Source organism: Amphiprion ocellaris, chromosome 4 (assembly GCF_022539595.1).
Source record: "Amphiprion ocellaris isolate individual 3 ecotype Okinawa chromosome 4, ASM2253959v1, whole genome shotgun sequence".
NCBI lineage: Eukaryota > Metazoa > Chordata > Actinopteri > Pomacentridae > Amphiprion > Amphiprion ocellaris.
The window spans coordinates 34481122-34504214 of NC_072769.1; the positions used below are offsets into that span (position 1 = coordinate 34481122).

At 39.6% G+C, this 23093-nt stretch overlaps 2 protein-coding genes across 6 annotated transcripts in view; one reads left to right on the forward strand and one right to left on the reverse strand.

Annotated features, from left to right (window-relative positions):
• The window catches only part of LOC111569990 (zinc finger protein Aiolos-like), a 48247-nt gene that overhangs the window by 20309 nt on the left and 4845 nt on the right, over positions 1-23093 (reverse strand). The window lies entirely within an intron of this gene.
• Positions 1611-22805, forward strand: LOC111569980 (insulin-like growth factor-binding protein 4). Of its 4 annotated transcripts, none has more exons than XM_055009946.1 (4): positions 1611-2646; positions 12018-12270; positions 14227-14352; positions 18202-22805. In XM_055009946.1, the coding sequence occupies exons 1-4, from the start codon at positions 2289-2291 to the stop codon at positions 18263-18265; spliced, it is 801 nt and encodes a 266-aa protein (XP_054865921.1). In that variant the 5' UTR covers positions 1611-2288; the 3' UTR covers positions 18266-22805. The 4 variants fall into 4 exon arrangements, with proteins under 4 accessions (XP_054865921.1, XP_054865923.1, XP_054865922.1 ...); XM_055009948.1 differs by having other exon boundaries at positions 1613-2646; positions 12018-12255; XM_055009947.1 differs by having other exon boundaries at positions 1619-2646; positions 12021-12270.

Below are 23093 nucleotides of genomic sequence, written 5' to 3' on the forward strand. Positions count from 1 at the left end.
TGACCCAACTTTCGATTAAAAAAATCGACGGACAGAAGGATGTGAAAGGTTTCTGGAAGCACAGCATAAGATGCAGAATCAACAGGATGAATACAGCAAGAAAAACAGATTTATTTGAGTTGGGTGCCTGATTTTGGTTTGAAGACGGCTTCATTTTGGAAAGCTACCTTTAAAAGTCATCTCAATGTTCATGGTTTCACATCTAGACCAGTATTTCTGTCACTTTTTTTTAATCTATTTCTCAAATTTTCTTATCATTTATCTACTCTGGCTACCTAACAAAGGCAAAAAAAAAATGCTGAAAAGCGCTTGTCAATGAAACATGACACACTCACATTCAGGCTCATTAGCACAGCCGGCATCTACAAAACAGCATTACTAACCACTGTTAACCTTTGAGTAACCACCCTGTGTCCCAGAAACCCCCTTTAAAAGCGCACACACACACACACACACACACACACACACACACACACACACACACAGTCAAACACCTCATAAATGACACATAATGAACCTGCTGGGACCAGTGAGCAGCTCCACTAACTACCAACTGCTTCAGTACATTGTTTTTACAGTCAGTCATCTCATTAAAGACATTTACTTAAAAGTGAACAGATGTTGTTTTCCTTTTTAAATCACAGGGTCTAATAAAAAAATACGGTCGCTGCCGCTCCGTGGACCGGATCTGTCTGTGCCATCGATAAGATGTTTTTCGGGAGGAACCAACACAAAGTGCAGCGCCCACCTGAGTGGTGCACGGCCTTCGCGAGGGCTTGGCTGCTGCCCATGGCCCGCCTATGGCAACCAGCCACCAGCCTGAAGAAAAAAGCTGAAAGAACGCACACTCACAAAGGCGTTACAATGCATGCTGGGTTTCCATGGCAAAATGGAGGCAAAGGAACACAGGAAAAAAAAAAAAGAAAAAAAGAAGCCATGATTCAAAACCTTAAAGGCTGGGTGGAGGGCATATCTGCTGCACACAGGCAAACATGAACAAAGCAGCGCGCCCGATTTACAGAGTCTTTCATGATCAGAAACACACGTATAATAAACTGCTGCGTTGTTAAAACATATCCCACCGGTGGGAGGCTTTTTTAGGACTGGCGGGGGTGGGGCAGCAGCGAGGAGGTGGGGGGGGTGTTAGACTGTCCATTTGCCTTTTATAGCTGCCCACTCCAGTTAGTAGCAAGAGAGGGAAAAAAGAGAAAGAGATCTGGGAGCCGGCATAATGGAAGTGGTGGAGGTGGGGGGAGAGACTGACCACTGGACAAACACATGCCGAGACCCTGTTGAAGGGAGCAGAGGTTGTTTTGTTGCTTGTTTTCGGCCCCTACAGGCACATTTTGGGTTTTTTAAGTGGAGCAGCGCGGATTTTTACTCGTTTTTTTTTTTTTTTTTTTTAAACTGTTTAATGTTGCAAGTCAATACACAAGAGTGACTGACATATGAAAGCCATATGCAGACCCAGGGAGAGAGAGGGAACTATTCTGTGCAAAGTGAGAAGGCGATTCAGCTGTTTTTTCAGTCGGTGCACTCAGGACTGAGAGAGGACAAGTGAGGGAGAGTGTATATAAGTTTCTGTGTCTGAGTGAGAGGCAAAGACAGAGGGAGACAGAGGCAGAGAGCTTTAGACTGGCTTTTCTCCGCTGTGCCTTTCAGCTCCTCTCTCACTGTAGAAAGAGGCGTGTCCATGGACCAGTATAAAGTCCAAGGAGAGCCACTCGTGTTGAGCCATTCTCAGCAGTGAGTCCTTTGCACTGCACACCGGCAGCAAGAGGAGGAAACTACAGCCGTGACTTAAAACGCTGCCTACTTTTTGATGACCTGCTTTGCATTTGGACACTTGTAAACCAGATTCTTTGGAAGGCGGGCGAGCCTCTGGACTCGGAGACAGAGCAAGGGCTCACCTGGTGGATATCCCTGCTGTTCATTCCACCGTAACAAAAAAAACTAGTTCTTATCACCACGACACTCGCCAGCTGAGCAGATCAAGAGGCAGGCTCCAGTTTCTGCGCTGTGAAACTGAATCAGAGGAACGGAGAGGCTAAGACAGCAGAGGCATTGTGTCCCTGCAATTGAAACACTAACCAGCTGAACATATCAAAGACTCTCCTGGACAAAGCGTTCCTCTCAAACCTCCTCTTGCTTGTCTTGTAAAAAAAAAAAAAAATCTGCTGCTGAGGTAGAAAGTGATCAAAAAAGCTGCACCACACTCAGAGGACAGAGGGAGGCTGAGGGGACCATACACCAGGGCAGAGGATTGTGTGCAGGTGCCGGGTGCTGCCATGGGTCGTGGAGGTGGCGTGGCAGCAGCTCCGTCTTGCTGGGGCCTGTGGGTGTTTGGTGCCCTGTCGCTGGCGGCGCTCTGCCTGTCGGACCAGGCCATCCGTTGCCCAGTGTGCTCCGAGGAGAGGCTGGCCAGCTGCCGCCTGCCGGAGGGCTGCGAGGAGACGGTGAAGGAGCCTGGCTGCGGCTGCTGTCCCACCTGCGCCCTGCCAAGAGGGGCGCACTGTGGCGTCTACTCGCCCCGATGTGGGACGGGCCTCCGCTGCTACCCGCCACGTGGCGTGGAGAGGCCACTGCACTCGCTGATGCATGGCCAGGGGGTCTGCACCGACGAGAGGGAGGTGGAGGAGAACTCAGGTGAGAGCGAGAGCACTTCAACTGTAGTTAGATTACTCTGAATAGGTCAGGATGCTCTGATTGAAACCTGGCGTGGCGTCTGCAGACCCACAGCCAGGACAGTATTTTCTGTCTCTGCAGCCTCGGCCTCACCTGAGCCGGGCAGAGTCAGAGCCGGTGAGGAGGGGTGTGACAATGTGCTGCTTGTTTACCCTAATCTCAGCTAAGCCCTGAAGCAGAGCATGCACACGCACCAGCTCCTGATGGGAGGGCGCACACAGTCGCTCTGCTGTCTTGCGACTGAGGCCTCGCTGTAAGTCGGAGAGCGGCATGGCGATGGCTGGGGTGGGCGTGTGTGCATCTGTCTGCAAGCGGGAACTAATGACGGCATTAGTTTCCTCATGTTAAACCGAGGTCCTGCAGGTAGTTGTGAAGTGCATTGTGGTGCAGCTGGAAATGTGAGAGTCTGTGTGTGTGTGTGTGTGTGTGTGTGTGTGTGTGTGTGTGTGTGTGTGTGTGTGTGTGTGTGTGTGTCCCAGGGAATGAGTGTGTGTGTTTGTAATGGGAGGAGGTAATAAAAGCTGCTGTATGAAATGACTGTAATGGAGCGTGGCCAGTCTAGGGCTATTAGAGCTCTCTGCAATCCACTCGGTGCTCTTTCATGGATACTGCTGTTCCTCCTGCTGCTGCTGCTGCTGTCTAAACCTTCTACTGCCCATGTCTCTATCTCGCTCTTCTGGCCCAGCTTCTGACTCTCCTCCTTGTTGCTGCATTCCTCTTGCAAAGAACAAAGTCTGTTTCCACTTTGACACAGTGGGACACCTTAAACTGGACGTCTTATCTGCATATCCAATTCCAGTTCACTGCTCTGACATGAACTTCTTTCTCATGATGAAATGTCTCTCCACAAAGGGAGTGGTGTTGATTTCCATTATGGCATATGAGACAATTGTTCTAATGTGTCGCAGACAAGGTTGTTCTTTCATTTGTTCCAGATTATCTATTATCTGGCCCGGCACTGCTTCTACCAAGCCCAGACAGTTACTGGTAATGGTAGTAGGCTATCTGCTAGCGCCAGAACACCAAAGAATTGGATCAGCTTTAGACAATATAGAACTCCCAGGGCGCTCATCTCCATTGCAGCATCTGTTTCCCCTGGCCGAGGGTGCACCCCACCTCCTCCCAGCCCTAACAAGCCTTCGAGCGCATCGCCCACCGCGTCCAGCTTCTTCATGAGGATGAGCTCATCGGCACTCTTGCTGCCAGAGCTGAAATTAGAGCCTTCTGCTCTCTGTACAAGGCCAGCATAGGTTAGGCCGGCACATAGCGTGACTGAATGGAATCAGAAAGAAGAAGAAAGCTGTTTTGAGCATGATAAAAACGGAGGGTTGGCTCAGCTTGGCCTGGTTCTGTCCACACCCGTCTCTCTCCCTGAACATTATTGCTGCTTTTCAGTCGGCCGCAGTGCACCGAGGGTCCTTCCATCAGGGCGGGGCGGCACTAGATGGAACATTTTGGAAAGTTCATAAGTTTTGTTTTTGGTGTTCTGTAATGTGAGCGCCTGAGTTTTGTTTGCCTCCACACTCCTTCTCACCCCCGGAGCCTGTCATAACAAAGCAGGGAAGCTCTGCCTGATAAATCTCACTGTAAATCAATTCTACTGGGCAGCGGCTCAGATCCGCTGTATAAGAATGTAAACCATAGCGGTGGAGACACAATCAGAAAGGCAGGGGGGAGAAGCAAAGAGCAACTCCAGTCACAAGCAGGAGATTTCCTTTGTGGCGCATTCACCGTACTTATGCATTATTAAACAAGGGGGTGCATCTCCTGAATACATGTCTGACACTGCCCCACTCCTAGCAACAGTGAACATGCTAGATAAAAATAGTAGAGGGTTTTTGAAAACCAAGAGAATTCATAATAAAAGGACCCTGGGATAGAGGCACATCCAAACACAACCGTTAGAAGGAATTTAGGGTGTAGAGGCTATTTACAGCCCTGCATCCTGACACTGCCGGAGAATACTCAAATCACAGTGGTTTTGTGCTGCCTTGAGTTCATTTTCAAGGCTGTAAATGAAAAAGTAGAGGGAAAAGTGAAACATTAAATAAAGCTGGCAAGAATTAGGAGCTCTCGGTCCATTTTCTTTGCTCGAAAACAGCATGTTTCCCTGTTCCTGAACTGAATTTCCATAGCAACAACAGGCACTATCTTGCATGTTATGTCAAGACAGCTTAGTGCTTCTTAATATCCCATTCTTAGAAATCCTGTCTATCTTAATACTTAGAATAAATCACGGTGCATGTGTTGGCGTCCGCTCCTACATTCCTGCCGAGGCTGCCCCGGTGTCGGGTATTCAGATGCTTCCCTCCGACAGTGAAACGGATATTATTTACAAACTGATACAGATGTCAGATATGAAAAGTCTTACACCTACAGGCACAGAGAGAGCTGCATGAATGAAGCCAGACTCTGTTCGACTATGCCCAATTTACTGTGACGCACACAGGTCTTTATGAAAGCAGCATGCTAACCTAGATTTCTGCTCCAGCCTGGGAGGGAGGACTCCTCGGCACGTTTTTGGGAGCCCAAACGAGAGAATTTTGGTCAGCAGATGTCCCGTAATGTTTGTGTGTTTGCTTTCTTTGGGTTGTGCGGTGCATTTGTACAGCTGGGGCTCTTGTGCAGGAGTAAATGTGATTAACTAATTGCCGCAGGGACCCCCTTCCAGAGCTGGAGCTGAGACACACACAAACAATCCAACTTTGTCCCGGCCATGACACATACTTTATCTGAGGGCAGAGGATCCTTGTGGGCTGGGATTTCAAATGCAACTCCACCTCAAGGTTACAAATAGACATTTTATCAAGAAGTGCACTCACATTATTTTTTTTCACTAAAATTAAAGCAATATTCTAGGTAATAAGTCACTGGTCATCAGAAATGCTGCCGTAATCGTCACCTCTGCACTCCAGACCTCGTTTCTGTATTTTAAAAAAAGAATATTCAACGTAAAACTGTGTAACCCAGAATAGTTTGACCTAATTCACTGCAGCTGCAGGTTTCCCTCTATTCAGAGATGGATTCATCACTCGTCGTAGCGTCGGTGCATCAGCACAGCCAGGATCACCCCTCGCTGTGACAGAATTCACAGCAAGTACACCTAGTAAACAATCAAGTAATCGCACAAGAAGTTGAATCTTGGAGCTGAGCTTAGTTGGACAAATTCAGATTCTGGCTTTTATCTAGATGAAAGATAGAATTCCTCCCTGAAAACAGCAGAAACTATGAATCTCAGAGGAGGCAGTGTACTCGTGTTTCACAGAACAATGCTTTGATCCGGAGATTTTCACAGGCTAAAGGATCATGTTTATCCTGATGACGATCCATCTGGAAGAGGTTCTCCTCCATCCCTTGCTCATATTTTGTCTCTGATCCACACCTGTATGTGTGTGTGTGTGTGTGTGTGTGTGTGTGTGTGTGTGTGTGTGTGTGTGTGTGTGTGTGTGTGTGTGTGTGTGTGTGTGTGTGTGTCATATCTGGCTTCTAATGTTTTCAGGCCCGAGGCTGAAGTATTACACAATTTTCAGCGAGTTAAGCCAAGCCAACAGAATTGTTAATAAGCCACTAGAAAGCTGCCGTTGCTAAGAGTGATAATGATTTTATACTTGGCTTCAGTTTCTGTGAACTTAGCTCAACAGGGGCATTAATGAGGAACATATTCTCCTCAGCAGAATCGAGAACATCTAAAAACGACATCATGCAATTTAGGATCCTAATTTCCCGATTTGCTCTTTGTAATTATTTCTGCCTTCTACGGTAAATTAACACTAAATCTGCTCTTTTTGGATTCAACATGTCATCTTTATGTATGCCTGTTTTGTCACAATTTATATGTTAGATGGGAAAAGTAGCTTCAGGCAGCAGCAGAGCAGATTCTACTTTCCTTCAGTTTTTTCCTTCGACAGACAACGCTTCAAAGAGGTTCTGAAGCTTTCATCGGCCTTGCCAATGGTCTGGAACGTTGTTCTTAAAACTGCATGAGGCTGCATCAGCTGATGATTAACTGATTCAAAGAAATCTTTTCCCTGGAAACCGGTGGTCTGACACTGATCCTCTGGCAGCATCCAATGTTGACTGAAAAAGAACTGGGGATTTTTGTAGTAAATGTGGATGACTTTTGAGCTCGCTACTGCCAGAGAAAATCTTAAAAACCCACTTTGGAGAAACTGCCTCCCCAAAAAACATTAACTGTTGTCAGTATACGGTAGTTTAAGCTATTAGTGTTAGTGAACAATGTTTATCTTTTGTTGTTGTGAGTTAAGTCTTAGATTTTATGGATTGATTGATGAAGTTAATCACAATCTTTGAACATAAATAGTGCTACAATGATTAATTAATTAGCCATCAGCTATTAAATAAGCCGACAGCTAATTTAAAAACTGATGAATTGGAGTGACTTTTTAAAGAAGAAAGAGTCACATTTCTGTGATTGAAGCTTCTTAATCAGAACATTTTATTGTTTCTTTTCTCTTATATGACAGCAAACTGAATATATTTGGGTTGTGGGCAAAACAAGTCATTTGCAGATATCACCTTGGCATAAGCTCTAGTTTCAGCCCTGGACATAAAAAAGCATAAATCAGTATGACAGAACAGAAATGATCCCGGTTGACAATGAAGCAATTAGGACAGATCAAATGCAGACAAACGGCTTGAATAAATCTCACATCAGAACCAATTTCTATTTCTGTTGCATTTTTGAAATCTAATCAACAGAAACTTTATTTAGAGGAGAAAAAACTCGTGATCAAGTCGGGGTTATTTTGGAAAAGGCACTTTGACAAACAAGCCTAATTCAGGTTGTTTGTTTCACCTAACTGGTGTTTTATGATTTCCAGATCAAGACTAACATCTGAATTTTTAAATGTTTTATATTTCAAAAGTGTAATATTTGGTCTCATTTGGTCATTTTTTTTTTTAACTGCCATGTTTTAATATATAAACATATGAGATTAGTAAATTGAACAAGCAATGTTTTACTGGTGTCTACTTTTTCAGTTTTTCTGTTTTTGTTAAAGTTTTCACATAAATTCAGTCAGAAATGTCCAGCTTCAACCAAATCCAGAAGCAATGTCTGACACAACCTGAAATTAACTTCTGCATCCCTGTGGTAAAATGATTTTTTAAACCACCTGAGGTCAGCAAAAACAATATTTTCAAGTATTTTATTCACTAGATTTTTTTAGGAATTGTGAATAAAATGTCCACAAATTTGGAAGTCACTGGAAGAAAAATAAGATTTCTGGTTTGAACTTGATTCAAACTCAGATTTACAGGTTGTTTCTATTATCCTGCCTTTATGAGTGCACTTCCCTGTTAAACATCACACAAATTATGCAATTACTTTTAAAAGGCTGCATCTCATGTTGTTGTACAAATGTTCCACATAATGGACTCTCTAAGCTAGTGGAAGAATAAACCACTGGAAAGTCCTCTGCCAATCGCACTGAGCATAACTAAATATTTATCTGAGGAGGATATTTGTCTTTGGGGTTTACAAGCTCGGCCCTAAAAGCCACTAACAGAGGAATCTGAAATCCGACGACCTCCTCATGTCACTGCTGTGCCGCTGGCGACGAGAAGGCAAACACATGAACAGACACATGCCTGGGCTGGACTTGTTATGATGTAGATTAAATGATGCAACCGCAATGAGCTGGACTGGAGGGTTTTTTTGTTTTGTTTTGGGCTTTTTTGTAAATGATGCTCCTCCGCACGTCGTCGCTGCTGTGACGACTACATTTGCAGCGGCTGACATGTGAAAACAAATATTTAAGTAAGAGCGACATTGAGCAAGCAATGTAGTTTGTTGCGTAACAGATTTCAAATCAAACAGAGCCAATCAGACAGCAAACAAAATACTGTGATGATGATTAACAGGGAGGAAATGAACTCTGTTTAAAGGATTCTGTTGAGTTTGCTTTACCACAGAAAGCAGGTGAAGGCCCGGTTCTGGGTATAATCATGTATTCCTTTATATTTGTTATGCACCTGTGGCTAAGAATGCTCTGCAGTGTGCTGGCACGGGGCTGACAATGCACTGCTGGAATTATGGTGTAAAACGCCAAGAGCTGGTGATACACATCAAATGAAACCACACAGAAAAGTGGCGACTTCCTCCGTGGAAAACAGCAGTGGTAGCAAACAGGACATGCCACCCCTGACCCACTTCTAAATCACTTTGGCTCACCCTGCTAAAAGAGAGGGGAATCGGAAAAGTGGCAGAAGAGGAGAGAGAGTTCAACTTGGAATGAAGGGAAGCAGCTGAGACCCGGTTGGCTTCTTGTGGAAGAAAGTGCTGATGAGCAAGGCTTAACAGCAACGAGACTAAAAATACAAACAGCCCAGAGACACACTTCCCCCCAACAGGCGAGCCAAGCCAAGCAAGATGACAAAGTCTAGAGAAACCCAGTCACCGTCCAGCTGCCACTCATCACCAGAAAAATCAACCAGGATGCTGAGAACTGCACTGTATGAAATGAATTTAAATGTAATTTATGAAACAATTTGCTATTAAATTACAGATAATAATTAGAAAAATCCAAGGAAAAAAGTATTAATTTACATATTAACCCTAAAAAAAGCTAAAAAAAATAAAACTTATAAATAGAAATAGAATTAGATAAAACATAATAAAATTTGCAAAATAAAAATAAGTAAATAATATCCACATCAAAACTATTCTTACAATGTTTACAAATGGTTATTCATAGTTTATGATACAAAAATTACTCATTTTTTACTATATTAAAATAATTAAATTATTAATTATTTAATAATTATCATATTCAATAATATTTTACACATAACTGTCATTTTTAAAAAAGTCTCTAGGTTTTTAAACTGCTATCATACATATTTTCTCTGTTTTGTTAAATTACAGATAATAATTAGTAAAATCACAAAAAGTCTAAATTTACATTTTTACTAAAAAAACAAGCAAATAGAATTAATAATAATTAATAAAAATGTATTAGATAAGAAACAATACATTAGTAAGTAAATAAGTAAATATAAATAAATAACATTCACATCTTTTTTAATATCTATTGTTGTTATTCATTCCTTTTTACCATAAATTACACTTTTTTCCGGTATTTAAGTAACCAACATATTAATTATTTATATTCAAACTATTATTTTACTGATATTTGGCATTGTTTGAAAGAAAGAAAATCTACATTAAGCATGGAAAATTGGAAAGTAACTTTTCAAATTATCGTTTTACAAATTTCCCCAGTTTTGTTAATTACAGATATCACTGAGTAAAAACACAGAAAAACATTATAAATTTACACGTTAACGTTTAAAACCAAAATTGTAAACAATGTCGACGTCAAAAATTTGTTTGACCTGAATATTACACAGTTTTTACTGCATTTAAATCACGAAAATATGCAATTATTTTACAGATATTTCTCGTCTGTTGAAAGAAACTTATGTACATTAAGTATTTCTTTTTACATTAGCAAATATTTCATTTCTTTACAACATTCAACCATAAAATTACATTATTTTTCAAACTTTATTTAAATATGCAAAATATATTATAATTTTACAGTTATCTTTACTTGAAAAAAAATGTACATCACTGACTGAAAATAGTAAATACCTTTTTTAGACTGCTATTTAACAGATATATGTTTACAATGTCTTAATATAAAATTACACCATTTGTTTAACTGTATATAAATCAGCAAATTGTTATTTCACACATTTTCCATGTTTTGTTAAATTACAGATAATACACAGTAAAACCAAAAAAAAAGTAATTTTGCTTTATAGTAATTAACATGCTACACATAAATCAGACGAAACTGTAAATAACATTGCATTCAAAAATCTGTTTACAATTTTACAAACGGTGATTCATTTCTTTTGACCATAAAATGAAGATATTTGTTGTTATTTGGAAGAAAAAATACCTTCATTAAGGAGTTTAAAAGAATTAAAGGATTATATTTTGTTATAAACAGTAATTGCTCTTTGAAAATGTGTGACTATTTTACAGATACTTGCTGTTTTTGTTTTTAAAAATGCATAGTTAGGACTGAAAACTGTAAATCTATGGTAAATGGTAATGGTAACATTTTTTGTTTTTCATGTTTTGTTAAATAACATTAATTTATATGTTGACTGTAAAAATCACACAAGCAAACGGCACATAATGTCCACTGTATCTGTATTTATACAAATGGTAATTTTTTCTTCTACAGTCTGTAACTGTAAAATAACACAGTTTTGATGTTTTAATCAGCTAAAAATATTATAATTTTACAAATCTTTGCTATCATTTTCAGTTTTTTTTTTTTTTTTTTTAACAATTTTGAAAGCAACATTAATGTATTGTAGGACTGCACCATTTTTAACGTAATTTTCTGCCAGATGTCCACCATTTATTTTTACTGGATGTTCTTAAAGTGTGCTGCTACAGAGAACTGGTGGTGGTATGTTTGCATTCATGCATTGCAAAGCTGTGAAAAGGCTGCAGGGATTATGGAGGCTACAAACCATTCCTCCAGTGTCTCTTTGCCAGCAGCAGTTAACTGAAAGCCTGGCAGTGACCTTTACAGTAACCAGAGCTCAGATCTGGTTCAGTGATCACAGTGAGAACAGCTTCAAAACTGCACTTTAAAGGGCTTTGATTCCAGCATTATGAGCACAAAGTACAAAACTGCTGCCAAGTCTTACAAGCCACAGGTGAAACGCAAGATGCACAAAGAAACACACGACTTTGATCCCTCATTTTGCCCATCTTACGCAACCACCACACATACAACCACTTGTGCCCACTTGTGACAGTGCAAATACCCTCTAACAACCTCCATCTGGCCCAGACTGGGGTTGTTGTGGAGGGGCGGAGAGCGAGTGGGAGGGGGGCATTTCCTGAGGAAGCAGCTGGGTGCCTGCAGGGCCACAGAGCTGCAGGATTATAGGGATGCAAGGGTGAATGTGGCACAGACCACGATGTACAGAGGGTGGCAGAACCGGGGTGGTATCGTTTTTTAAAAAACCTCCAGGGTTGCTGTGGTGTTGAGGAGCAGCAGGGCCAGAGCCGAGCTACACATTCACCCCCCCCACAACGAGAACAAGGCTCTGTGTCCTTGTGGTTAACCTGGCCTCATTTTTAGCCTACATTTCAGCAGCTGTAATGGCTGTATGTTGAAGGACAAGGATGGATGTTGCCCTAAATTATGCTTGTGTCATTAAATCGCTGTATTATTAGGTTGCAATGATAGTCATAAAACAAAACCTCTGTAAATTGTATTACAATGTGATCATGTTCACTGTGAATTTGAGGAACTAAAGCATGATTTCTTCTTGTTCAGCAGTTGACAGGCAGGAAGAGATCATCCTCGAACATCCGAACAACAGCAATATCCGGTGCAGTCCACAGGACAAGCGCTGCATACAGAAGACTTTGGCCCGACACCCTCCGAAATCCACAAATCAGAGAAACAACGCCGCCAGAGAGGACACCAAGGCGGTGCTGGTGGGAGACGTCTTATCAGTTTCACAGAAAACAACGAAACAAGGCAATCCCTGCTGCTGCACATGCCTCAGCAGGTGTTTCACATTAAGGTTTTATAGTTCCTAAGCCACAAGCACAACAGTCAGGTTATAAATTGTACAAATTGGTTATTTACTGACCGTAACATTTAATTGTGGTTTTGTGAAATAAAGTTCAGGTGCATATTGACATCAACATGCAATTTTAAGTTTTAACACTGGCAAGAGTGGGATCATAACATCCCTATTAATCAGTAACAGGCGCACCTTTTTTAGTGCGTTCATTTAACACAGAAATGTGTTAAATGAACAACCACTGATGCCACAGACTTCCACAAATAGACTAATCGGGGTCGCCCACCCAGGTAATTTTACCTCAACTAAAGTTTAGTTTTGGGAAAAGTATGCTTTTCATTTTTTGGTGTTTTGTGCAAAATGCAGTTGGCCTGGTCGAGCAGATTGATTAAAAAATCTGCCACAATGATGCATTCAATGCAATCATAAGTTAGCTTTTAAAGTCAAAGCCAACAATTTGCTGTGCTATTTGCGGATATTTACACAAACAATGTAGCTTTTAGGTGTGAAATTACCACTTCAGCAGCATGGTGATTGATGCTATGTTAAATAAAAGCGCAAGTTTAAAGTGTGGAGAAGTGAAAATAATGAATTAGGAATTGATAAATGTCTCTTTTCAGCAATTCCAAAATAATGTGCCTTGAAGATGATACAACACTCATCCACAAGATTAAAACCAGCTGTCTAATATTATGTAGGTACTGAAAACAGCTCTTTCACGTCAAGGCCCAGACTCCACAGACTGCTGAAGGCCTCCTGTGGTTTCAAGATGTTGACAGTAGAAGGTCTAGAAGATGCTAGGTGGAGCCTCTATGGATTGAACTTGTTTTTGCAGCCACAGAATCTCGATCGGCTTGAGATCTGGAGAATTTGGAGACCAAGTCGACACCTTAAATTCTTCGTCATGTTTCTCATTCCTGAACAATTTTGTTGTTTGCAGCGTATCAAGGAACATCATCCTGCTGAAAGGGGCCATTAGTGAATACTGCTGCCATGATTGGTGGAGATGGTCTGCAACAATGTTTTGGTGTCCAAGTAACATCGACATGAATGCAGGATTCAAGGTTTTCCAGCAGAACTTTGTCCACAGCGTCATACCGCCTCCACCAGTTGTCTTATTTCCATTCCATTGCCATCTCTTCTTCAGATAAAGCATGGTTTATCAGACCAGGTCCCCCTCTTCCATCGATCCATGGTCCAGTTCTGATGTCCACTGTAGGAGCTTTAAGTAGTGGACAGAAGTCAGTATGGACGCTCTGACCAGTCTGCAGCTGCACAACAAGCTGTGATGTTTTCCATCGTAGTAGCATGAAGTTTTTCAGCAGCTTGTGCTGTAGCAGCTCTTCTGAGGGACTGATTCTATCAACAAGTATCAATGGGCCTTGGGCATCCATGACTCTGTCTCTGGTTCAACAGCTGCCCTTCCTTGGACCACTTTTGGTAACCACTGCACGGCAGGAACACCCTACAACATCTGCTGTTTTTGAGATGTTCTGATTCCATTCTCCAGCCAAAACAATTTGTCAGAGTCTCTCATATTCTCAACACGCGGAACATTTTTCCTGCTTCCAACAATAACTTCCACAACTGGCTGTTCACCTGCTGCCTGATATATCTCACAGACAACAACACAATCAGTGATATACTCTAATGTGGCTGATCGTATGGTAGCAGGTTCAGCAGGTTACTTGTAATTTGTCAGTAATCAGAACAGAATACAAAAGCATAAAGGAATTTGAAATCATATTATCATTATTGTTCAATACTTTTCTAGGCAAACTGAAATGATAACTTAAAACAGCTTACTTTAACAACAGAGCTAAACTTTCTTGTGATTTTCTCCTCCCTTTTGAAAATTAAAGACAATTATTTTGCACAAATGCATGAATCTGTAACAGGACCTTGGCTGATGTACAAACATCACATCAGGACTTGTTTCTTATGTTTTCACAGGCTCCGTGTCGCGCCGAGCTACAAAGAGCGCTCGACAGATTGGCATCAAATACCCGCACACATGACGATCTCTTCACAATCCCCATACCAAACTGTGACAAGAATGGAGACTTCCACGCTAAACAGGTCTGTTACTATAAGTACAAACTCAGTACACTGTAAAAAAAAACAAAGTACAAAAAAATATGTAAAAAGTGGTGGAATACTGTAATGTTCAGTTCAGACGTTTCTCTGCAGTACCACCGTGTAAATCAATCAGTCAAACAAAAAAACTAAAATGGTGACAATTAGAGCAAATATCTATAAATTAACTATATTTTTGGCTGATTTAAATACAGTCAACTTGTGTAATTTTAAGAGCACATATTGTTAAAATTTTACTGGATATTTTCTGTAATGTAACAAAACAGGAAAAATCTGTAAAACAACAGTCATAAAATGATTTAGCTATTTTTTTCAAATATCTGTACAATAACAATGTTTTTGCTGTTTTTAATGTAAAAATAGTGTTATTTTATAGATAAATATTGTAAAAGGGTGACAATACCATTTTAAAAACACAGATTATTGTTAATTGACTGTTATCATGTTAATAATTTTATTCTGTGACTAAATATTGTCAGTAATATAGCAAAACAGGGAAAATTAATAAAATAACAATTAAAAATATTAGATTTTTATGAGTCTATAAAAATATATTTGTATTTTTTTTGTATAACAGTAGATAACTGTAAAATATTTGTATTATTAAAGTTTAAAAAATACTGTCAAATGTGGTAAAAGAGCAAATTAGCATTTGTAAAAATACAGAAGTGAACATTATTTACAGTCAGCATGTAAAATAATATATTTTTGTGATTTGTATGAGGCATGATTTATAAAATAACAATTTAGAAAATGATTTAGCAATTTTGAACTTTTATTATATATTTTTAAACAATGACCATGTTTATTTTTTTAATGTAGACATTATTTAATTTTAGCCATTTTTTTCAGAGTTAACACTATTGTTATTAATACTATTATTCTGTAATTTTACTAGATACTATCTGTAATTGAACAAATCAGGATAATAGCAGGAAACTGTTAAAAATTACAGCTAAAGACAGTTAAAAATTTTCTTTTTTTTTTTTTTTTTACAGCGTGTGAGCTTTACTAAAACACTCAGCCAACCACTATTTGGCCATGTCTGCTGGTGAACTGTGAATCTCTATTATTCAGCCAATACAAATAAAAATTCCTATCTTCTGTTTCAGACTCCATCAGCAATCTGCAGGCCAACACACAAAACACAGCCGCAGCCGATGACATATTGTCTTACTAGTTCAAGATAAACACAAAACTGTCTCCAAGCAGACTATCATGCTAATGCCAAGACCTTATTTTTCTAAGCTCACATGGAAAGTGATTTACTTTTAGAAGTCAAGACTTTGTGCGTAAAGCGGTTTCCCTTAAACTGTGGGACAATAATCACTTTATTGCAGTGATGGATGCAATTAGCTTTTGGATGCTGTTGCCTTTTTCTCTCGTTATTCTGCTTTTGCAAGATTGTGCAAACATGCAGATAATCAGTGAAAAACACAGATAAGGCTTCACATGCAATCACAGCAGCAGATGTAGAGGCAGTGATAAAAGCAAAGCTGTGCTGAGGCACCAGTCATCAAACATCTGAGTTGTGTAACGTGGTTAAAGTATCTCTGCTCGGATTCACAGGCATCTGTTTACTGTTTAACTAAAACTGCACATTGATAAAACCTGTTGGGAAGTAAAGCACAGGTCATTAGGGGCAACTGGGAATCATTTCATGGCAGGGCTGCTCTCAGATTGTTAATTGCTCTGTCTTGGACCCTTTTAGAAGCTAAATCATTATGGGGGGATGGGGGGGGAGTGCAAACGCATGCAATAAATTTTGTATTCGGGGAATTGTTAAAAGCCTGCAGGTGAAACGTTTGGAGATTTGAACCAAATAATTCAATTACTTGAAATATTGCTGGCAGTTTTCTTAGGGAGACTTTAAAAGACAGCTTGATATTTATTTTAAAAGGAAGTCAGAAATATTTTTTCATGCGGTCTGGTGCGAAAATATTACATTTGACCACTGATTCTGGAGCTTTAAAACAAAGAAAATATCTTTAAAAGAAAGCCTGATCTTGTGCCCTATCCGCATTCATTTAGAGTTTGTGTTCACCTGATTATTTTGAGTCCCATTTTCCTACTGGTTTAACCCTGTTTGGCTCTTTAGCTGCCAAATGCTCCACTGTGTCCACCTTTGATAACAGTGAGAGTGGGCTAAAACAATAAAGTTCAGGGTAAAGGTAGAAAACCAAAACATTTTTCTTCACCGTGGGCTAAATTTTCACTGCAACATTGAAGTGCTGCACCTCTATGGAAGCACCACAAAAGTAGAACGAAAATTCAGATATGTTACAAAAATTGGAAAAAACTGGAATCAACATGTACAACATTTTTCCAAATGCCCACACGCCCATGTGATTCTACATACCACAGGTTCAGCTAAAAACTCACTGAATTTCTGTCATGTCATTTTTGGTTACAACTGAGTCACTAATGGCTTCAAGATTGTGCAGAATGGCAAAGAACTGTATATTTTTTGTAGAATCAGCTTAATGCAAATGTAAAGTTTTAAGTGAAACATGTGGAATAAATTGATTTCGATTAAATATTATGATTTTAAGCTTGGATTTGGTTCAGTTTCCTGACTGAACAGCACGTCGCACTGTTGGAAAGTTGAATATCCGATGAAAAGTCACAGAACATTTGTCACTTAGCTGTTGGTTGCAGGTATAGGCTTCACAGACAAACCATGAAGCACAGAATCCGATTGGTGCAAATGATTTATTTTGGGGGATTTTATGAATGAGACATATAGAACAAAATGATTCTGAATAAATATCCTGATTTCATAACTTAGATTTAGTTACATTTCCTGACCAAATGGCATGTCACAGATGAGTAGTTTAAGCAGAAGTGAAAAGTTGAAAATCTAACAATTTCTTTGACATTTTTGGTACAGTGTCTAACTCTAGTAAATGGTGTCATTTAGCACAAAAAAAACAAAAAAAACATAACACGCCTTTCAAACACGTTAGCGGATTTGTGGTCCTATATAATATGATTTTCTGCCAGATCATTTTAATTTTCCTTGTTGAAACCGCACATTCCACAAGCGTACTTTCCACTCCAATGAAAGGTGGAAATCTGACCTTTTTTTCAGTTTTTACAGTTTCTTGGTCTGGTAAATGATACCAGTTAAAGATAACATGGTAACAGACTTTGGGGTTCAGAGAATAAATTCGATAAACTCTGATTTTCTGCTTGATGATGTTAATTTTTCCTATTAAAATAGCATGTCCCATATGAGTAGTTTTAGCACCAACAGAAAGGTGAAAAATTGGACAGTTTTTTCTGTTTTTGTGGCTCTGATAAATGGTGGGTTTTTTGTACCAAACATTCCTTTTAAGCCTGCCAGATACAGAGGGTTAGTTTGTCTACCTTAATATTACGATTTGTTCCTTAATCATCTTCATTCTTCCACGAGTAGTTCAAGAACCGTCAGAAAGGTATAAATCTGACATGTTTTTCTGTTTTTACAGTTTCTGGCCCAGATAAATGGTGTCATTTAGCCACTTTTTTTAAAGATAACATGTCTTTTGAACTTGGTAGCAGATTTGTGGACCCATATATTATGATTTTCTGCTTAATCATGTTTATTTTTCCTGATGGAACTGCATGCCCAAAATAAGTAGTTGAAGCACTGCTGGAAAGGGGAAAATCTGACTTTTTTTTTTTTTTTTTTTTGGCGATATATAACATATATGAGTAACAGTACAATTTTGATGTCTGTTTTTTTAACATAACATTCCTTTATAACCTGTCAGCAGGTTTTAGGGTTCAGATGGTTAAAGCTGCTGTTACAAAGCTTGAATAATTTATTTATCCTCTTTATGCCTGCAGTGCCATCCTGCTCGTGACGGCCAGCGGGGAAAGTGCTGGTGTGTGGATCAGAAGACGGGGATGAGGCTGCCGGGGCCGCTGGAGCTTCGAGGGGATCTGGACTGCCACCAATTAATGACAGCAACCCTGAGGGACTGAGGATAGAGGCAGTAGCGGTGCAGGACCAGCTGAATCCTAGTGGTGCTCATTAGTAGAACTACATGACTAAAGGACTTCATCCTTAGGCCTCACTCTACCTGAGGCCAACGGTACTTGAGCTTGTGCAACAAAAAAGAAACCATTGAATTGAGTTCTTTTGCTATTTTTGTTTCTGCGTGTGAGAGTGTGTGATCCGAATCTTCTGAGCACTTGTTGTGTTTTGTTTTCTACAATGTGAACTTCAGGCTGATGGTCTTTAGACACATACGCTTTAAAGTACCAGGTGGCAGACAGAAAAAAAACACACTTCCAGTTGTAGTTGTGATCTTTGTAAGAATGCAGAGTGTGTTGTTTTCTCTAATGTAACTTCAGTGTAGTTCTTTAAAAAAAAAAAAAATGACAAGAAAATGTATCCACTCCACCCAATAATCAAACCAGGAGCTGTTAGTCTTATTCTTTCTGGAGATGCATCAGGACAATCCAGAGATGCTCCATCAAAGGATTGTGCACTCGTTTTTCAAACAATTTATGTGGCTCTTTATTCTACTGTTGTATATTTCGTAAACCCCATCCGTCTGGTAAGTAGGTTAAAGCAAACCATAAAATGTGTTTGCGCAAAGTCTAGTTAAGGGACAACAACCAGAGTAGCAATATAAGATGAAACAATGAAAAAAGAAGAAGCAGGGTTTACAAAGGAATGCAAGAACCACACCCTCATCCCCCCATTCCATGTTGAGTTACCGAATGATAAGCCATAGCTTTTCACACCATGGAGACCAAAGTGAAAAGTGAGATTAGTCTGAAAAACTGTATCTTTGCAACCCAGAATAGATTTGCTTCATCAACCCGTGGTTCACTCTGCACCCCTCTCTCTTTGCCAACTCTCTTGCATGAAGGACTGGCAGCGTAGCTGGGCTAGAAACTCTGTACACTGCTGATAGGATAATCCTGTTTCTCCAGCTAGTGCTAAGATGCCAGTATGACTCTCGTGTTTGTATGAATATGCTTTGACGTACAGGATTTCTCTCCAAACAGACTGCTTGGCAGAACTTTGGTGGTGCTACATATTGATTGTGCCAAAATACAAAACAACAACAAAAAAAAGGCTTCTGCACTTTTTGTGCATTGCTTAGGTTTGAAAGTGGAGCATCAGCAAGTGTAAGAATCACCTTCAATGTTCTCATCCACATATAAACATCCCATATTAGCTTTGCACTATCACTGCAGCACACTGGCAGAATGTTTCCATGGCCAGGCGTGATGTGTTTTAAATATAGACGCAGAGTGTAAAAACTTTTAATGATTAAGCTTCTGGCAGCCAACCAACTTCTAGCTATCATGGTGTGGCTGTAAAGATAACACGATGATAATGAGGAAACCAGGAATTCCTCTGTTAATCTCACACAGCTAGTTATCAGCCATCTGTAGATCATCATAATATTAACTGAAGGAGTGTATTAACAGTGACATAGCTACTCAAATACATACTTTAGACACTGTGGTTGGAGGCTGGTGGTGTTCTGGTGAGTCCTGAGTTGCAGATTTAAGCTGTATGGAGAAGCTGCTTTATCTGCTCCACCTTTGGTTATTGTTGACTCAAGAAAAGATTACTGGTGTCAGTGGCACCACAGAGAAGAGGCAATAAGCAAAGTAGCATCATGGCATTAGTGTGTCAAGTGCAGTGTAGTGATATCAGAGATGCTGAAAAGAAAAATAGTCATTTACTCTCATACAATAGATTGCTGGCTCCACCATCTGATTTTACCTCGACATCATAGAAGTCTTAAATTTGAGTATTAGAGCCCAAGAAACTGAGGGTACATCCACACGAATACGTTTTCATTTTAAAATGTCTAACTTCTGCTACGTTTAGCTAGCGTCCACACATTTCTGGCATTTAGAAATCCTAAAACAGAGAGTTATGCAAACTCTAAGGTTGTGTTTAAGTCTAAACTGACAAAAAAAGAAGACTTTTGGAAGCAATGTTGCAGACACCCATGTTTGCTATTTGATTAATCGTCACTACGTGTTCTCTCCTGATTCATCAAGCTCCGCTCACACGACAGGAAGAAAACAAAGACGTCAGTTCTGACAAGCAGTGGTTAATTTAATTCAATACGGATAATGAAAAACAGGCATTGTCTCTGGTAGTGTCTGTTGTGCAGTTCAGGAACTCCTCTAGTCTTACTTTTGACCATTCTTTCTCTTCCTTTGTAGTATTTTCAGCAACTGAGCAACCAGCCGCCTGCCTCATGTTAACATCGGCACCCACATATCCAATGTATGTTCATGAGACACGCCTTTTCAAGCATGTTATAAAAAACAAACTGAAATAGTTGCAAAATGCTTGTGTGGACAGGTATTGTTGTTGTTTCAAAATTCCGTTCTAAAATAAAAATGTGGTAGTGTGTTTCTTCAGCAAATCTGATTTAATTGCAGAAGCTTGCGTTTCTCTAATTTGCTTATCATCCCATTCAGTACAACATACAGCCTTCAAAGGGGTGTACTATGAAGCAAGATTAATGCTATCGCGAGGTGTGCAGAGCGTAAATCCAGAGTTTTTAATGTCCCAAAGGTGAATCTCTTTCAGTCTGTCAGATGATCATGGTAACTGATGCTGTTCAGGGTTTGGGATATAAATCCGCTGTAAGCAGTGTCTCTCTTTCACCGATTGTTTTCCAGATGATTCTCTCTGAGCGATACAGATTCTCAGCTATGGTTTCAGCTACAAACATATTGAGTTGTATGCATTGTGTTGCCATGATAACCTACATGCATTCAGCTGGTGATGCCACAAATGCAAAATTATGTCTATATGCTTGATCCCGATTTGATGCCAAGTCCGTTTTACACTGTTGAAATTGCAACAAATTTTCAATCAATAATATTAATTTCACTTTGATTTGGTCAAAAGTGACTTTCATGTTTCCTTCATTATGGGTCAATGTCAGACCAAAATGCACTTCTTGATGTTTAAATGTATAGCTCTAATGTGAAGATGTCATGTTAGAAATAAGTGGCTACATTGAGAGTCACTGAGCGCTAAAATAAATATAGTAGCTTAAAATAATGAACAGATTTCTACCAGTGTTCCTCTCTGGCTTTATTTGCAGTATGGTGTTGCTTTTCAGTCATTATAAATTGAATATCCTTCATAGCTCTTAATTATAGCATCCTGCTCCTCTTTATCGAAGTCGGCAACACATGACTGGTCTGTTTTCTAAGTCAAATGAACCATCAAACATCTTCTTTTATGTGACCGTGTGCAGAATCTGGTGAAGAAAACCTGGTTAACAAAGAAACCACCATTATCTCTGTTTGTGGTTTTAGGTTTTGTTGAGCCAGATAACACAAAGAAAGCCTGTATATGTTAAACTTGCTTCATAGTACAGCCCTCCTTCTGTTGCTCTCTCCCAGTAATCTCATCCCAGCTAACTCCAAACAGCTGCCACAAAACAAATCTGATAAATTTTCTCTCGTCTTCATTTTTTTAAAATTACTTGAGGGCTTGTTTTAGATTTAGTTACACTCACAACATTCTAATTTAAAAAATACCTAGACTTACACTTTGTAATGATGTAATGATGATTGAAGGTGACTTCTTTTCTTGTCTCTGTGTTAGTTGAGTTGTTCTGTAATATATAGTACCAAACGTTTGGTCCCTAGTTATTAATGAAACTGCAAACTGTAAGGAATTTTATCCAATCACTGAGGCTCAGTTTATACTAAGACAGTGTTTGTGCAGTTTTAATTGTCAGTAACAAAGAACTGTATCCAAAGGAAGTTCACCAAAACACAGACAGACAGACAGACAGACAGACAGACAGACAGACAGACAGACAGACAGACAGACAGACGGTGGTGGAGAATCGTTGCGACAGCTAAAAATATCAAACACCAAATATCCTAAAAATCGCTCCAAAGACTTCAAGCACAAAGACGTCAATACTCATTCAGTGAACTGCATGCGCACAAAGAACGTTCCAGCAGATTCCTATCTTGTAATTCATCAACTAATGAAGTGTAACTAAACACATTTCGAACAGTCTTAATCTTTGAGAGAGATGGCAAACAGTTTTGGCTTTGATTTCGTAAAGAAAAGCCTTCTAACTACATAAATGGTGTACTTAAGCTATAGTGAGCTGCTTGATCTCTAACTTTGCTGTACTGAACTGTAATTACGTTTCTCCAGAATAGACTGTTCCTTGTTTGCATTTGATATTATCTGTTAATGTGTAGAAGATATGAAGTAATGTTTGCATGCATACGGACGGACTGGGGTTGGAAGCAGCTGGAAACAGCTGTGCGTATCTTGTCCACAACAGGATTGTTATACTCAAACACTGAAGTGATCAAAAAACTGAAATATAGAGTTTCAATCAATGAAATAATCAGTTACATTGTAAATGTTTACCTGATGAAAATGTACACATTGTAATACATCAATTAAAACACTTTAGAAACTACGGTGTCGCTGGTGTGATTATTAGTGAAGGTAGCAGCAGTACTTTGGCTTATTTAGTACAAAATGTCAAAAATATAGATTTCTTATGTCCCAATTTCTTCAGGAGCTTGTATCACATGGACAAAAATGTAGAAAATGACAAAATGAGTTATATTTGACAGTTTGTTTAAAAGTTCTGCAGTCCAAGCAGTTTCTGTTTTTTTTTTTTTTTAACTCACTATGGGCTCATCTTGAACTGTAATATAAAGTCCTGCATCTCTATGGAAACAGCACAACAAAGGCTAGAAGT

Excerpts from the sequence above, each read along its gene's own strand:
- LOC111569980 (XM_055009946.1), top strand. The coding sequence starts at position 2,289 with ATGGGTCGTGGAGGTGGCGTGGCAGCAGCTCCGTCTTGCTGGGGCCTG. Across the intron at positions 12,271-14,226 it reads AGCAGGTGTTTCACATTAAG|GCTCCGTGTCGCGCCGAGCT; the intron begins GTTTTATAGTTC and ends ATGTTTTCACAG. Across the intron at positions 14,353-18,201 it reads GAGACTTCCACGCTAAACAG|TGCCATCCTGCTCGTGACGG; the intron begins GTCTGTTACTAT and ends TTATGCCTGCAG.